The following is an 18495-nucleotide window of genomic DNA, read 5'->3' as shown; positions in this document are numbered from 1 at the left end:
TACTTTCATTTTAGTCAAAATATTAAGTTGTCACAATCACACTAAGAAAATAATTACCCATTTATTAATATGGTTTTTACAATTCAACCTTCTACTTAAATTCCGCCTAACCGAAGAATGTACATAAACAATATTTATAACTCATAACAAAGAAGTCAAAACTAGCACTAAATATATGTCTATAAAGGAATTATTGTTGTGTTACTGTCCGTAAGTACTTTCTAAGTGTAAAACCACTTAATCTATGATTCTCCCGCCATTTATATGTTTGTAACAGTTCATATCATGATAAACGGCAATGATTTCTTCTGTCTGTAATTAAACATGATTAGAGCTCAACACATAGTGAAACTATAGACGTTAGTAACACATCGTCATCAACACACGCTAAGCTGTACAGTTTCTAGCAGCATTCAACAATCACGGAAGCCGATTCTAATTAAACCAACCTATTTATTATCCGGTTTTTGTAACAATTTTCATATACGCCAAGTTACTGTACATATAGAATTGTTAATGGACGTTAATAAATCAAAAATATAACGTGAACGGGACGCGTCGACGTCAGCCGTCCGTGACTGTACACTTGTGGAATTGCCAGCCACGTACCGAAACCATTCAAATCCACAATCATGAATGAAACGGAATGCGAAAGAGACGACATCATCTGGTCCCAGATGAGGGAGAGAGAGCCGATTTAAATAGTACGCGAAACGGAAATAGAGAGCCCGAGATAATTCCGTCTAGCCGGAGGGATTCCCTCGTGTCATTTGTGTGCGTTTTTAGAATTGTACAAGAGCATTACGAATGTTTGCGTGAGTTTCTACTGTTCACTTTGGCGTCGGGACTCGGAGGGTCCTTTACAACGGGCTGGGGTTTTCATTCTTTCCGTTCCGTCTGTGCCGTTTTCCCCAGCTACTTGTTGATCAATCGTAATAAATTGCCTCCATGATATTCCCATTGTGGAGCTGTTTGTCGCTTTACTGCCTTGGAGGAAATTGCGTTTCCTTAAGCCACTCGACTTTATTTGACGCTCCAATGTTCTTTGAATGACAATTGGAAAATTTGTTTAACCACTGTTACAATTGTATTAGAAGCATGTCGATTTTATAACACCGTTCAGTATCGGTGACGTTACGAAACATTTATCAGACACAAAGATATAGGCGCCGGGACATCATTAATATACGTCTATAATGAATATTAATTTCTTGAACTCGTGCAGTGTTAATTGCTTCTATAAATAGACGTCAATAAGAACGTCTGCAATTAAAAAACAAAGTTGGCACTGGCTGCATGTTTTCTTGGAACATTTAATATATTCAATTCTAGTTTCCGTTCCACTGTCACTAAATATAAAATCTCAAAGTGTCTGACATCATCATAATGAATGTACGTGGTAGCGTGTCAGTACACTCCGTCGAACAATGCCGACACTAATCTAATCGTGTCTTAGACACAGTTTCAGCTGCCCACGTTGAATCACGAACAATAATTTTGGAATTTATCGATACGTTATTGCTTTATTACATTAACATTTCAGTTGTAAAAATACGATTATTCTAAATTCCTTGCTTGAATAAAATATTAAAAATATTACCAAATATTTTTTTCTACAATTATTCTAATAGATTGTAAAGATTCTAGTATATATTTATGAAATACAAAACCAAATTCGGATGATTATTATGACACACACATTGAGTAACAAGAAGCGTTCACATTTAGAGATACTTCTGTTTGAACTGTGTTTCATCCATCTACCTGTTGCTTAGTAAATTTAAATTTTAAGATATAAAACTTTATCACAAATGTGAGCCAAGTTTTGGCAAACAGCAAACATTGATGCCGCTATGATGGTATCTATTCAAATAATGTTTTTAACAGTTTTTAAATATGACTACTGCAACTTTATTAATAAGTCTCCATTGATATTTCAGAAGTTATGATCTAAGTGAATATATAAATAATATTTCAATTATTAAGTCGCCATTTTGTTTTGGCGTTACACTTATATATTTAATATTTTATCTCTTTCTATCTAAATAACATAGATTGTTAATTCACAGACAATCAATCTCGCTCTAGATATTAAGGTCTGGAACACACATTCACTGTACGCACAGGCTATGTACTCGTAAATGATTTTCTTGAAATAATTTGGCAACATATGTCTGAGACTGCATTGCGGCGTCTTGGTTTAATATTTCAATGAGTACAAGCTTGGATCCGAGCCAGTCGGACTCCGATCATTCACACATGCCAACAACCATCATATAATTTGATCAGCACTTGTTACTTTCATGTACCAAGCCTTATATTCAACCTGGATACAAACTAAATAAATATAACATATAATAACAATCGGTTTCTTGTAATATAGTAAAATGTGAATATGTGTTCTTTGTAATACAAAACTTTTGATAGAACAACTTCATACTCATCGTATTTTACAAAAGGAACACGTTATAAAGAATATCAAAATCAAATATAATTAATATTACAGATAATAAATGTTAAATGTATTGAAAATGTCGAACGGATCTTTCACTGTGACAATATAAACAGTAAAGTCGGTAATTAAAGTAGTGCCACACCGTGAGAAACGGTTCAAAGGCTGCCGCCGTTAAATCCTTTTTGTACCGAAATCCGTCATATCAAAGTATTAAACTACTGAAAATGTAGCAAAGTTCCGTCACACCTACCGGCGCTACAAAGGTAATGACGCTGTTATTTCAGTGCCTTGTTTATTTACAAAATATCACTCTGTTTGAAGGCGGACCATCAAAATACGTCGTAAAACTGAAATTCCATAAAAAGTCGTGTTGATGACCTCCATAATTGTACCTCGCTTTGTAAAGCAGAGACAATGGAAGGAACTGACGCTTTCAATTTAATTATTAACAAACATATATACAATTGTATTGAAGTTAATTTATTATTCGATTAAAGGAATATACATAGTGATACGACATATTAGTTTATTGAATACAAACTTAATTATAATTTTTATTATAGTCGAGATAACATAATTGCATATAACACTAACGACGTATGAGTCGCATTAATTCAAATCAATTTTCTCTATCATTACATCTATAAAGTAACAGTAAATAGATGTATTAAGAATCACAAAACACGAAACATAATTAGAAGCATCTGGATAAAAGACAATCACACTGGCGTTCCGTTGTAATATGATAGCAGTCATCTGACGAGCAATTACTGAAGCGTGAAAAGGAACGTCCAACTATTATATTTTAAGTTTTGTTATGCGGGCTATTATAAAATATCAAATTACATAACACAAAGATATAAAGCCTATTTTAAATTCAAATAATATTAATATATGTTTACAATATTAAAAGACAGTATGGTTATAATCAATTTCTTAGTAAAATATATAATAGATGATATAATTCACTTTAGTCTGTGGTCTAGGATAGATTATGATTTAAAAATGACAACTTGTAAATGATAAAAATATTTACTATCTGTTATAAGGAATGGAAAGAAACTTTTTTCTTTTTATATGTAAGTCCATATACCGAAAAATGTTAATGGAATTCAAATAAATTTAATTATAAATTGATTTTAAATAAAGAATGATCTTTGAAAACTAAATCCGATGACTCAATAAGACCTAAATAATTAAACCGTTGTTAATGCCATTGCGAATAAATAAAATAAAAACGAACTCGGAGGTAGGTAAAAAATATTCCCGGGCTGGATTCCTTATTAACCGATGGCACAGAACCAGTGAAACCGAAATGGCGGAAACATGTCAATACAGATTACTTTAATTCGATCGCACCGAACTCTTACAATCTTATCTTTAAATAGCATTGTGTTATTAAAATATTATGTATTTGTCTTATACTTTCGATTTTATTTTATTTAATTAATTTAATTTATGATAAATATGTTTTCGAAAACATAATGTATTTTTTTATCATTGTCAGTAAAAACTGAGGATAAGTTTTTCATCCTAACAAATTGTTTGATACATGCGTTTGAAATATAACACCATAAATGCTTTAAAGAAATTATTAACTCTGATACTAATTATCCAATTAAAGAATCAACGACCAACGACGCGGAAACTTTAACTAATGTTGCCATAACAATAAAAAATATATCAGATTTTTTTTTAATAAGGAGTTATTTAAAAAACGACGTATATAACAATGTTACAGTTTTAACAAATACAGATAATATAAATATTTCAAGTAAACAAAAAATAATCACAGATAATGAATATTTCTAACACGATTTTCTTTAACACAATGTAACCTACTTTTATCTCAAATACAAACGCAACCTAAATTAGGTTTACTTAATAACATCATCAGTCAAATATGGAAGCAGTGATTTCATGAAAAAATCAACAATGGAACACATCATTCGGTCGGTTTTAAAACGCAACAACCACATATGTACGGACATATAATATTAAATTGTCAATACTGGATAAAAATTAAATTGGTTACACGTCCCAAGAGCACAGTTGCTTTGGTCATTACATTTTAAAATGGCATTCACCGATATAGGCCTACCGGGCGATGTGCAGAAAACAAAATATTTTTTAATCTAACTTTAGCGTTTGTAAAAATTACTATTTAAAAATTTAATACGGGGCCGCTAATTAACAGTGAATTAACCCTTCCGTCGCTTTAAAATTTAACCCTGTGGAAATATTTGGCGCGTATTAAAATATGAAAAATTAATGTGGAGCTGTCGGCTGTCGGCCCTCTGTCGAGATGTTGTTTTTACGAGGCACTTGTTTCTTTAATATCACTAACTAACCTCTGGACTAAGTTCATTAAACAACAAACAGACGTACTAAAGGAAGTTTTGTCAGTGTAATATAATTTTTTGTTCTTTATTATTAAAAGTCTTATCAAAATTCTTTTCAATGGGACTAACTAAAAGCAGAATAATAAAAATTTCTCATAGACTTTCTCACGTCATTTTCCTCATAGTTATATTATAAACACTTTCATTTATCAAAGACGATTTTAGTTACGATTTATAATGAATAAAGAAAACACATTGCACACAAAAAATAAGAAAACACAAAAAAAATATGCATAAATAAAAATCTACACAGAATTTGTCTAACTGCTAACGTGATATTGGACTAAGTTGTCTAGGAACGCAAAACAAAAACCACATAGAGTTTCAAAGATGAAACGTACCTTGCCGTGGTGCAGTCGCGGTAGAGCACGTCGAAGTCCTTGCAGGAGAGCAGCTTGCAGCGGTTGACCCCAGGCTGTATCGCGCCCAGACCTCTCAGGATGCGAACCTGCTCTACATTGCACACCAGCGGCACTATGTCCAGTCTCTTCAGCTTCGTGTACACTGTGTGCAGCCCGCCCACTAGATGCTTCAAGAACAGCTCGAAAGCCTGCGGCAAGCAGAGCATGGTGTCGCCCTGGATGATGAAGGCTGCGACCTTCTGTCCTCTGTAATCCACCAGCTTGCACTCATTAGCGGATGGGTCGGATGTGGATATAGGCGGCGGGCTGCCATAGCGCGGTGGGCCGTGATGGTGAGCGGCTGCCATCAGCTCCAGCGGCGAGTGATGCATCATCTGCAGCGAGCCCAGCAGCCCGAGGCCCGGCGGCGGGAGAGGCAGTCTCGGCGCCAGCAACGGCGGGCTGAGCGCTCTAGCTGGCGACGCAGCCTTCACTCTGGGCGAGCCTCCGCTAGAACCGCTAACTTCGCTCGCGGTCGACGCTGAGTCCACGGCGGACTCCATCTTCATCGGATGTGACTACACGCGCATCACACGCCCGTCGCGCGCGGTATATCGCGCTACAATAAATAAAAATACGGAGCTAAACGAGGGCGCGGCGACCTGCGCGCGCCCGCCCCGGCTCTACCTCGCTATTGGTCTCACATCCGGTAGAGTCCGACATCATTGGCTGATGTCTCCGTCGCGATGTAGACGCCCTTTTTTCCGTTGCGTTGCGAACGCGCAAAGAAACGTTTCTGTTTCTTTTGGGCGTAGAGCGGCGCTAGCTCTCTCCGGGGGTGTATTGATAAGAATGTCACCAGTAATCAATATGAGCTTAGATGCCGCGTCGTAGAGTCGACCGTCCCGACTCTGCACAACACAACAGACTTCACCGCCATAAATTACACACACATTAATGTTTATTGGTTTGTACATTATTTATATCTCTGCTGAATTAATCCGTTATTGTTATAATTTCATTGAAATCTATACATACTATAATTGCATTAATTTGACAATAAATTCGTTGTAATCAATGTTTCTATAAGTAAATAAAGATATATTATAAGTGTGGCGAATTATAAAGGAACTTTAGAGTGAGGCAAAGGTTTTACATCAGGAGTGAGTCTTGTAGATTGCTCGACGTGGATCTGTGTAGGTCGTTATTTGATATTGGGGTCAGGGTCACCGAAGGTTATTAACTTTGAGCTTGAGCCTTGTTCAATAGAATACGCTTATTAAATAAACATAAAATATTTTATATATTATTGTTCTGAATAAAATATTACATAAATAAAACGATTTTACAGCGTAATGAGTGCTAACTTAATTATGTACTTAACATTAATCTTAGGAATACTTATTTACTATGTAGAGGTTTTATCAATGAAGGACGAAGGAATAGGTACGTCTTTAAGCTTAATAATATTTCTCTTTGATATACAAAAATATTCTATCTAATACGATTATGAGAAATCTATTCCGCCGACGTTATTTGTTGATTGAATTTTTCTTAGCATCTGTTAAATATTTTTAGAACCTACTGACTAAGAGATTATTATATCAGACTCTACCTGTAGTCATTTTTTTATTCAAATCAAAAACTAACAAGTCGTAGTTCAAATTTATTTTGATTCGAAGTTTTTATTTAAATTATGTATTATTAGAATGAAAAATATAAATTTGGATATTCATTTTTATTTAATTTTTGAACTTGATAACTATAAACAGGTTCAGATAAAAGAAAATATTTCTGATATTTTTTTTATTATTTTGCCACAATAAAAATATTTACTTTGTTTATAATTCGTATTTTATTATATTATGTTATCCTTCAATTTTAGTATATTTTTTTAGAACAAATATTATTCGAACGTTTCACAGATAATTAAAGCGTATTTAAAACCCAGTAAGTAATTGCATATCTATTTGTAAAATTTAGATAAAATGACATATATTTAAAGCGAATTCCCTTAATGTCGATAAAACTACTTTATGTTAAATGATACAGCAATGTCAATGTATTGGTTATTAATTTAATTATGCACTAGGTATTTAAAGAGGTTACATAAAAATCCGTTTTTATACGGCAACACATAAGATAGCGGACAATTTTATTGTCCAGTAGGTATGTGAGACTAAGCTCACAAGAAGGTATGTGTATTTTTGTTGAAGATAAATTAATAAAATAGTTTTTATATTAATTAAAAAACTAACAAGACACTATTATATTACATTCATATTAATAGTTATTTGTAAAATTTTAAATTGAGAACAATTTTCAATCATAATTATTGGTTCATTGTTTTTATAAATTTATTGTCTGTGTAATTAAAACCATTAGAGCCTCAATCTATTTATACGTATGTAATATATATTATATATATTTGATATAAACATCTATATACAAAAACGTTTATATTTAGCATAGTGGATGTGAAATTTATAAAAATTCAAACATAACATAAAGCTGTGTAACTGTACTCATGTTACAAGTAACATTTTAAAATTCAGATGCTTTCATATAAGATTTCTATTCAATACAAAACAAAGGGTTGAGAGTGTCGATACAATAACTTCAACTCGAATCTAAGAACACTCGATATATTAATAATAATATAAACTCTATCATATTGTTATAGAATTTAAATTTCAATGTAGATTTTATTTTTAAGTTTTTCATTGTTTCAGTATTAGAAAAAAAATAATAAGGGCTATATTAACTGAGTACTATGGTTCGATAGCTTGAATCTATATTAAATAGTGGCACACAAATTTAAATACAATTTTAGGGTAGCGATACATAGAAGATTGTTTTACATCACAACCCTCCGTCAGCTTCTTATAACGACTTTATTTACGTCTCGTCCAAGTAAGCACAAGAGTTTTAAAACAACTATGCATATTATACCATTGTTATTATTACAAAAAAACTTCACTACACTAGTCGTTTGATAATTTTTAAAATAATTGTTAGTTAAAAATGTTATAAATAATTGTAGGAAAAATATTAAATGTAGATAATATAATAGAATAAACAATACTATGTGTGATATCAATGATAAATCTTGAAGATAATGACATGCCACATTATGTTTAACAAACTAAAAACAAAGGACATTCTTATCTTTATTTACTGAAACACTAATTCATAACGGCTTCAAATCTCAGTGACTACTTTAAAACTTAGTGATTTAGGTGTCGGCTTCTTAAGAGGAAGAGCCATGGCTGCGTACAGTACTAATTGGTAATTACACACAGTTTTATATTTATATTATCTTAATTGTTATTTTTAAGGTACTTTATACGATTTGAACGATTTGAACATTTATTATAAAGCCTATTTAATTATAAGACTTAAGATTTAAATGATAATGGACCTATTTTAATACGTTGTGAACAAAAAAACTATGCAGTTAAATAAAAGGTCGAGAATCATAAGTACCTAGTGAAGCTGTTATTAAAAGTATCATATTAAATCTAATGTGGAATTAATTAAAAAAAACTGATCTCCATTCATCAAACAGAAAAATATTTATTTAAGGTACTGTCCTAGGTACTTATATTAGTCGTTAGGAATAAAAAATAATCTCGAACCTATAATTTTTTTCATAAACAAGATTCTTTTTTACATATTTGTGACAAAACTGCATTACAAAGTTGTGAACCAAATCAAACATTTCAATTTATTGTTTAAGTAAGCAAGCATTTTACTCAAATTTCATCAAACAGAGAAAGTTTTACTGTTTCATTTGTAAGATTTTTCTTTTAATATTTTGTTCATTTTGAATTTATTTTAGTAAGGCAAAAGGACAGTTACTATATTTATTAATATTATTATTAAATTACTTTCAATAATTAAGTTATTTCTTCATCAAAAATAGATATAGGTAGGTTCGTATTAAAATACTGTGTGCACGAAAACATCGATAAGGTTGTCATAAAACCTTTGTAGTGAAACCTACGACTACAAAACCTACCCACTACTCAAAAATATATTTAGGTATAAATGACTTTTTCTTTAAAAAGTTGTAGAATTATATACAGCCCTTTTTGTTCTGATTGAAAATTTCTATGTCCTTAATAAAATATTTACATGTTTCATTGACCTGCAAACTCTGACTGAGTGGACAAAAGTTAGTGTAACAAACTTATATACATCCAATTATCACGATTTCAATACTTTTGGTTTAAGGTGCAATTTTATTTAAATATGTTATTGAGTAGCTTCTCCTTAACCGCTATGTGTCGCATTTGAAGCAGAATATTTTCCATGTAAGATAATCCAGTACTTATTATCAACATACAAACAAATTACACACTAATCTTGATCATACCAGAGATTTCACAACTATTTTAGTTCTTTAGACACTGTTCGTACATAAATATAATTAGTTTGGTAATTCAAGATTAAGTTTTTTTTAAGTACCTACCTACATAAAAAATAAAGCATTTTTAAGAAAATTACAATGGGTTTGTTTGTAATTAAATTGTATGGATTTCTTTTAATATTAATTTCAATAAGTTAGGTTAAACAATCTTCGTTGTGTTATTTGTCTTCTAACAATTGTTTTATAATTATATACCTATAGACGTCTATTTATCTAAATATTAACTTTAAGAATATAGAGAAATAACATAGCTTGCACACATTGCTCTTTTCTATTGACAGGGGTTGATTAAAACTTAAATTAAAAACCTACTAATCCAGACCAAAATAGATAATAGTTATAAAATATTTTAAATTTTATTGATATTTAATAGGCAAAAAGTATTGAGAATAAATGGTCTTTAGCCAGCAATAAATCGGGCTCAACATTGCTAACTGCAACAGACTGCGCAACGTCGTTAAACTTTATTTTTGTATTAAAGCCGTAACTTTAGGACGACGCCACCGCCTGTAATCCCCGCAATGAAATTTCAGATACGTACCTGGCCAAAATGAACAAAACTATTAATTAGTAGAATGGGAAGAAGCTTAAAAATTTACAGCGATTTTTGATACCGTTATAACGTCCAATCAAATTACGAAAGATTTGTATGTCAAAAAATCTACATCATGTAATTTATAAATGACAAATAAAATTTATTTTAATTTAAATATACACATACTATAATTATGTTAAAAAAAAGGATAAAAAAACTTTATGTTTACGTATCTTTATGTTCTCATCGTCACAGTATAGACGGAGCTATTCCAATTTTTTAAAAGTAAATTTTTAAATAGTAAATATGTATAAGCAGTTTTTTTCTTTTTGTTATGTGTATTGCTGTTAGCCCTGCCGCTTTGACAGCGTCACCAGCAAAACATCTAAATTCTAAACATATTAACGTAATAATTATAGGATTACGTAGGTTAGTAATTGATAAACGGGAAACGCTAATATATTTGTTTTTCATATCTAAACATATTCAAAAGCCATAAAATAATATTTGATAATTTTTGTTAAAGCAATATACAGAACAAATTGATCTTGACGATTCCATACATATAGATTTGTTCTTTAAATTCGTGTGCTTATTAACAAAAAAACGTCCATTGATATACATGCATAGTACAGAAATAAACACATTTAGATGCAAAATATATAAAGCAATGTAGCGTAGTGTTATTTTTAATTAGTAAATATAACAAACGATTAGTTAATAGGTATAGCACTATTATATATCTTATAAATTTGATAATGAAAAAGGTTACAGTATTGAACTTGATGGATTGCGGAACTGTTACATGTTATGAATAATTTCAATTGTTTCATAACGAATTAAACGTATTACGATATTCTAACAACATTTAAATATATTTGTCTTGAAATAAACGCATTTTATATTAATACAGTGTTTCCCATAAAATTGCTAAAGAGAAAATTATATTTACATATATGTATATATCTATATAGGTATGTTTAATTTATCAAGTTAAGAAAAAAAATTCGAGAAACATTATCATACAGAAGACAGTATCATTTAGATACGAAATTATTTTAATGTAATCATTAATAAATTTAAAATCGGAAACTATTTTCAAAACCATCCTTTCATGCGGACGTCCTTATTTAAGGACAAGCCACAGATTATATCTGACATTCCAGATATATAATAATCGTACTATACACATAAAACATTTTACAGATAATACTGAAATCCAAAGTAAAACGTGGTCATTAGGCAAACTGGAATAATGTTCGGTACTATGTAACCGCGACCAATAATCGAATTATTGCCTTTACAAGCTTGCGAGTGCAGTAAATAAAGGCAGTTGTTGCCGCATTTCATACTAGCGAACTATGAAAATTAAATTCGGATACAATACTAGATAACAGCATTAAGCATATAATTTATAACTTATTGATTTGGTAATATCGGTGCAAGTATCCGATTGTTATTGTTATAAACACTGAATCGAAAAATTCTCCTGACATTTTTATCACGGCTTCCCTAAATCAAGGTGGCTATAATGTAAACGTCGGATAAATGTAAAATTATAAAAAAAAATATCCGAAAAATATAGCTTTACTAGATTTTCCTGCGATTCCCCAGCGCGAATTTTCAATTAGGCTCAGAGGGAATTGTATGTGTGTAATGAAGCGACATTTTTAATGTCATACAGAATACAACTGTCATGCCATGATTCAAATTATAGCCTTTGTCTTACTATGATGTCTAAGCAACATTACTGTAAGCTTAACCAAAACGTATTAAATCGTTTATTCTTGAAAGTATTTAGAATAATATTTCTTCATTTCTATAAACGTATGATAAGCAATTATTAAATATAATTATTTTCCATTAACACGTACATAAATGTCGTGTCATAACTCATAAAGGGTTGGCAGTAAGGTATACTGAACCTATTTAAGTTGAGGTGTGAATGCTGCATTCGGCGTCGCTTTGATGTAAAAAACATAACCCTTCGCAGTTGTGACACCATATTGACAAAGTACGAGTGGTGTTGAAATTAACAGGCATGTTGTATTCCGATGCTTATATATATTTATATTTTACGTATATTATTTATTAACATTTAAATTTATTTAAAAATAATTGCTTTTTTTACTTTTTACTGAGCATATAACTTATTATTTGTGAGTGATGTGTAATAATTATGTTTAAAATACATAAATAATAATGTATCAATAAGAACGAGCTCTTTCATGGTAGAACGTTTTCTCTCAGGTCAGTAGGCGCCAAGTCGTCCTAAGATCCCAGAATAGGACGCCTCTAAGTGGGCAGGAGTGCACCTTTATTTTTCCAGTTTTCATCACTTCACGCTCAGTCTGCCTTTTGATTCAGTGGCTGTGTAATGTGCTCTTGCGGCATTTATTTTACGCTCTTCTTTTGCTTTTGCTAGTTTATTTTGCATTCTCTTGGTGTTGCCAGTCGCTTTGAAGTCAAAGCTCTTTTGACTGCAAGCGGCTTATTCGGTACATACCGCAGTGCACTTTGAATGATTTCACTATGAATAGTTAGTTCAAGTGAAGTAAGTATCTACATTGTATATCTGCTTGGCCTTTAAGAAAATCGTGGGTTACAACAAAGTTTACTTAACAATTTTAGGTATTAGAATCAAAAAAAATGTGTTTGATAAAATGCAATTCATTAATGGAATGCGCTTTATGATGCAATGGGATTTACAAGTTGTGGTATTTATTATAGCGTTATATATTTCTTAAATATTTCATAACATTGTAGTGATAACGTCAAGGTTGTGAGGGTCTATGATAAGTTCTCCGTAACCATTGGAACGACTTCCTGCGAAGCAACTGATAGTATGTCGATATTTATAATGGTAATAAGAAGTAGATGAAAAATTATTCACACTCGCGACTATTGACTTTACACATATTGACAGGGGTGCGTGAGCCCGCGAAATTGACATAGGGCTGTCCAATAAACAACCTTTTTAACAGCAAATACAGCTTGGTAAAAATGTATATTAGATTATAGTTTACTTTCATGGACAGTTTGAATTAAAAGCTTATGATGTAGCCTACACTTTAGTCATATACATTGAATAGATATGAAAAATTGTGCTTAAGAAAGCAACATCAATACTTTACAAGTGAATGTGTACAATGTGTATTTTTCTTCTGTATCCGCAACCCTAGCAATAATGTTTGGTAAGCCGAAGTCGGATGTCAACGCATGACGCGCTTTGAATGTGCCTCTGTAATAAATAGAATATTTTTTATCTGGCACCCACACTCGCCGCACGTAAATATTGTAACACGTCCGCTGACTCCCAGCTCCTTTCCTTTGTCAAGATGTACGCAAATCGATGGTTCTAAATTGACATTTGAAAAGTAATTCTAAATTTAAAAATTATATTCCACTCACTACATACAGCTTTTAATAATTGTTTTGTAATGTATAAACAAAAAGTATTTATTTAAAGAAGTTTTGTTGTAATAATATGCAGTGTTAATGCCGAAGGATTAAGTTAATGCTCCACATTTTATTAATGCCACGCTTTCGATCTATTATACAGGTCGAACTGCAACCCAAAGCAGCTGTATCTTTGAGATACGATGTGATTGATTACCATATTGTATTACTGAATATTCCTAAACATATTATGTCAACATTGTTGACAAACATAAGTATGCCAAAGAAACTAGAAAGTAACTCTCATAGCGTTTTATTCATCATACCATACAATTGCACTAAAAGCTTCATATAAACAATATAATTAAATTAAATTAATCGCATTCTTTGAATAAATCTGATAATTTTGACATTAATTAGTAATTATTATGCGACGCTATGCACCTCATTTCAGTAGCGCTCTTTAATCTAACGTTATTAATAGCAGACTAAGCTTTGAAGCATTTTAGTTAAAATAGGAGCAACGTACATATATTTTGCTTTCACATGAGTACCTAATCTTATCACATTATGAACGTAACGAAATAATCTGATAAACGCGAGTTGGAAAATAATTTTTATATGAAATGTCAACGTCTATAAATATAAAATATGTGAAAATATATGCTGAAATAACTGCTCTCTAAATAGTCATTGAATAAATACTGAATCTTATACGGAGATGCAATATTGTTGTTATAAAACATTTTAAATTGCCTACAGGAAATGGGCGAAATGCGTAATTCGACATTGCGATCCCCGGTCACCTAAAAAATGTAAAAATGGTTCCCTTGCATATTTTCTTAAGTGTCATAAAGTATGACATTTATTACGGTCAGATCTGCTCAAACCACTATTGATAGGCAAATGAGAGAGTTTTTTAAAAGAAAAACGATGTCTGTTTTTTATGTGTTCTTTGGATAAGATATTTTTTACAAGTTGCTATTTGAACTGGCATGTGATGGCTTTATAATCTATTATTCTATTTTACATATATTTTGTGAGCTCTCGATATTCAACAAAGCTCTAATTAATATTAATTGATTGATTGATTGATAGACATTTGACCTATATATATATTCTAGTCACTATGATCAAAATAATTCATTCAAATACAACTGTAAGTCTAGATAATCTGTGTTATAAAAATTGAATTGCTACATAATATATGTATCTTAGGTTACTATGATGGCAATAACTCTCCGAATAGGTCAAGCACAATAGTGAGTGCCACCTATAATCGTATATTAAGACCCTTATCCTTAAAGCACCTTTTCGACAATAGATGGAATATATCGACGAAAAGTGGCCGCATAAAAATGACACACGGTTCCAACGGAAAATAAAGCTATATGTTCAGATAAGAAGACATTTCGGCCGGTTAAATGATCTTTATTATTTGGAACCATATGGAATAAACTTTGTATTATTTATATGATATTATAGAAGAAATTAATTATTAGGTCGTTTGGTCATTTAAATATTTTGCTGTATAAGATAAAATGTTTCAAACCAAGAAATAAAAATCGCCACATCCTTTAGTTACTTAAAGAAAAATCAACACAAAACTATATTAATTCTTGAATACAGAAAATGGCAAAATAAAAAAAAAATGCAGATAATAAAAAGTAGCATGAATATTTGTATATTATTGTCAATGCATTTTGACAGGTCAGATGACACCCCACGTTTTCGTAGAGGGTTAACTTCGTTCACGCGCCAGGCGGCAAATGCGATATCGTAATAAAACTATCCATATCACATGTAAAGTAGGCAGTCATAATATTGAAAACTTCTAAAGTCCATCAATAAATGTGACGCTGAATAGGCAACTTTACGCTTTATCTGATTCAAAGTGCTTGCAACTCTCAATATCGATAGTCGATAGTCGATAGTCGATATCTGCTTAATTCCACCTTTAATGCATAATTGTGTTATACAGCAACTGAGATATAATCACTACTAAATCTGGCATCTGCCTCATTTTCTGGCTTTTCGAAAAGCAGGTAATCTACCTATTGTGATAAAGGTGAATGTTCAATACGTTCAGTTATGTGTGCCTTCGACATCATAATGGACCTGCTAATGAGCTAGGATTTAACAGTCGAGTGGGTTACAAATTATAATTAAATTGTGTATATAATGTAGATACCTTATAAAAAAAATTAAAAAATATTGTATTTTTTTTTTCAATCTCTATGACACAGTAAAGGCGTCAAAATCAACCACAACTATCAAGGAGAAATCTTTTCCGTGTATCAATAACGTCAAGGCAGCGACTAGACACATTGCTCGCTTTATGTGCTTTCAAATTCTCATATCTTATGAGATCGCTACGCAAAAGCTATGAATCTAATGCATGGAAGTTTGAGACATTTATTCCAAGTGAAAATGTCTCTTCTTGAAACTAGTTTTATCGAAAATGTATACGTCAAAATATTCAAGTTTTAACCTCAAAACCTCTATTTCAACTATTTTATAATAACTAAAATAATGCAAACATAAAGATGTTTGAAAGCAATGATATTATAAATGTTGTATTAGCGTGAAATAACTTTCCTTGAGCATGCAGATTAGGGGAGGTTCAGACGGGCATGGGATTAGTTCCGGTTTACTTTTTATAGGATTGAGATGATAAATGTTACCATTGTACGGACTAACGGTTGGTGCGTGAAACTTATCTAAATAAGCACTTCACTTTGCGTTTATTCAAATATTATGATTCGAAATTTAATGGTGATCATAAATGTGAGAGGGTCTCGATTTCCGTCTTAGTATGATATCAGTATAATATAACTTTTAAAATAGGTATTTTTTTTAACTAAGGTATATTAGACCATAGAGTATAATTAGTTGTTTGACGTACATACATGTTATTCACAATAAAGTGACCGAATGAAGAAAATATTATCATATATTGTTATATAATATTAAAATTTATATAGTACTTGCAAATTTGGAATTAAAACTTACTTTTCCATCATCAAAATTAAAAACGAATGCCTACTAAATAAAGTAAAAACTGTATAGTGTTCTAAATTAACGTCATTTTATTATGATATAAGAATAGAAACTATTTCTCCTGTCATAGATGCTCGATTAGAAGTCAGACAAAAAACGTAAAAGTAAAATCATGAAGCAGACGGGAGGATGGACAATTGCCGATCCCAAAATATGATTTATAGATGGGCCGTCACAGGCAATGCGCTTTCTATACGTCAGGACATGTCACCGCGTCGCCGTGGCTTGGGGGGACGAAGAAAAATATATTTTGCTGTAAAGCCTCCCTTTTTATACATTTACAATGTATAAGATAATTTTTGCTCAGGATTTATGATATCGGATACCTATTAAGGTTGTATTATAATATTTGCTCGTCTGTACAAATACGAACTCCTTGAAAAACTATTTACTTATCATTTTCATATCATTTGAAGAGTCTTTTAGAGGTGGTATATACTTATTATTTATTTTTTCGTTGTCTATCAATGAACTCCAGGATAAACCTCATTCTGGATAAACGCGGTTACAATGAGAACTGTTACGTAATAATGCTAACTGTCTACGAACTTTTTACTCTTATTACTCTGGATTTGGACTAATGTTAGAACTCCCAGTAAAATTGAAACATAAAAAATGGCTTCGGTGAACATTTGTATCAAATCGAACAATAATCGCTCATATTGTCAGTTACAATACAATTTGTTTGGAAACTTGGCGCGTGATAGAAATAATAACAAATGATTCTCGCCCTAACACCGCCTGGCGTTGAAAGATCACGCCTATTGCTCTTACTGATGAAAAAATATTAGGCTGGAACGATATTCGCTAATATATAGGTATATACTACCTATACCCTTTAAAATATCAGGAAAAATTTCACAATTCTCATACATGTTTTTTAAGTATTCTTAACCATGACATATTTATTCAAATAAAAACGCTCAACAGTTTCTTTCATTAAGCCTAAGTGTACACTCTGCCAACCATAAAAAAGTATAAGAATTTGTAGTAGAGTTATTTCAACAATATGTTAAATGAAAATGTGAACGATAATTTGTTTCATAATACATATTTCCAAACTTTCAGCTTTTTACTTGTGCTTATTATTGCGATACGCGTGTCGTTATGTCTCATTAACTATAATTTCCTTGTTTGAAATAAACTATTTCACTATCTAACTACACGCTTCTTTGTAAGAACAGGCTATTAAAAAACCTCCAGTAAGTTTTTTTTTCATATCTTTCTCTAATTGAACCGTTTTGATTTGTAAAAAATTTTAGTGATGTATCATGAAATTAAAATTTATAATGTTAATATATATATAAGAAATACAATAACAACTGAATATGAAGGAGACCTAAAGTCTCACATCGCAAAAACATTAATTCTATAAATGCATAAGTTAGTTTATTTATTAAAAGCTACATCTAACTTCGTAGAAGATCGAACTGTAATTTTGTATTCATGGGGCCACAAAAAAAACAATTTATACAGATAGACAACCAAAATGGTGACTTTTCGTATGACAGGAAATACTAGTTACAAAAAAATTATTTGTTACAACCAAATTTTATCATACAACAAAAAAGTAAAAAAGGTATGATACTGTTTTTTTTATATGTATTATATTATAGTCACTGAATTTATATAAAAATAACTTTATGGTATATTTAGTATAATCATTAAGTTTTATAATGTTGACTCCAAAAACAATAACAAAATTGTTTCGACATCTTCGAGGGGTAAGACAGTCTCCTTTAAAAGATTCAAACCTATATCATCATTGTTACATAATTTGTTGAAAAGTGTTTTAATCTACATAATTAAAATAAATTATTTTCGGTCCTGGTGAGCTTCCTCCAACCACTGACATTGACAGTAGAAATTAA

At 31.2% G+C, this 18495-nt stretch overlaps 1 protein-coding gene across 5 annotated transcripts in view; it reads right to left on the bottom strand.

Annotated features, from left to right (window-relative positions):
- Positions 1-5802, bottom strand: part of LOC116768381 (dachshund homolog 1) — a 101277-nt gene extending 95475 nt beyond the window's left edge. For all 5 annotated transcript variants that reach the window (XM_032659088.2, XM_061526257.1, XM_061526251.1 and 2 more), the window contains exon 1: positions 5199-5802. In XM_032659088.2, the coding sequence (XP_032514979.1) occupies positions 5199-5767 (569 nt within the window). In that variant the 5' untranslated portion in view covers positions 5768-5802. The remainder of the gene's footprint in view (positions 1-5198) is intronic.
- Positions 5803-18495: the final 12693 nt, after the last annotated feature.

This window comes from Danaus plexippus, chromosome 4, assembly GCF_018135715.1.
Source record: "Danaus plexippus chromosome 4, MEX_DaPlex, whole genome shotgun sequence".
Lineage (NCBI taxonomy): Eukaryota > Metazoa > Arthropoda > Insecta > Lepidoptera > Nymphalidae > Danaus > Danaus plexippus.
The sequence above is the reverse complement of the archived record's forward strand: the minus strand, read 5'-3'. Positions and strand labels throughout refer to the sequence as shown.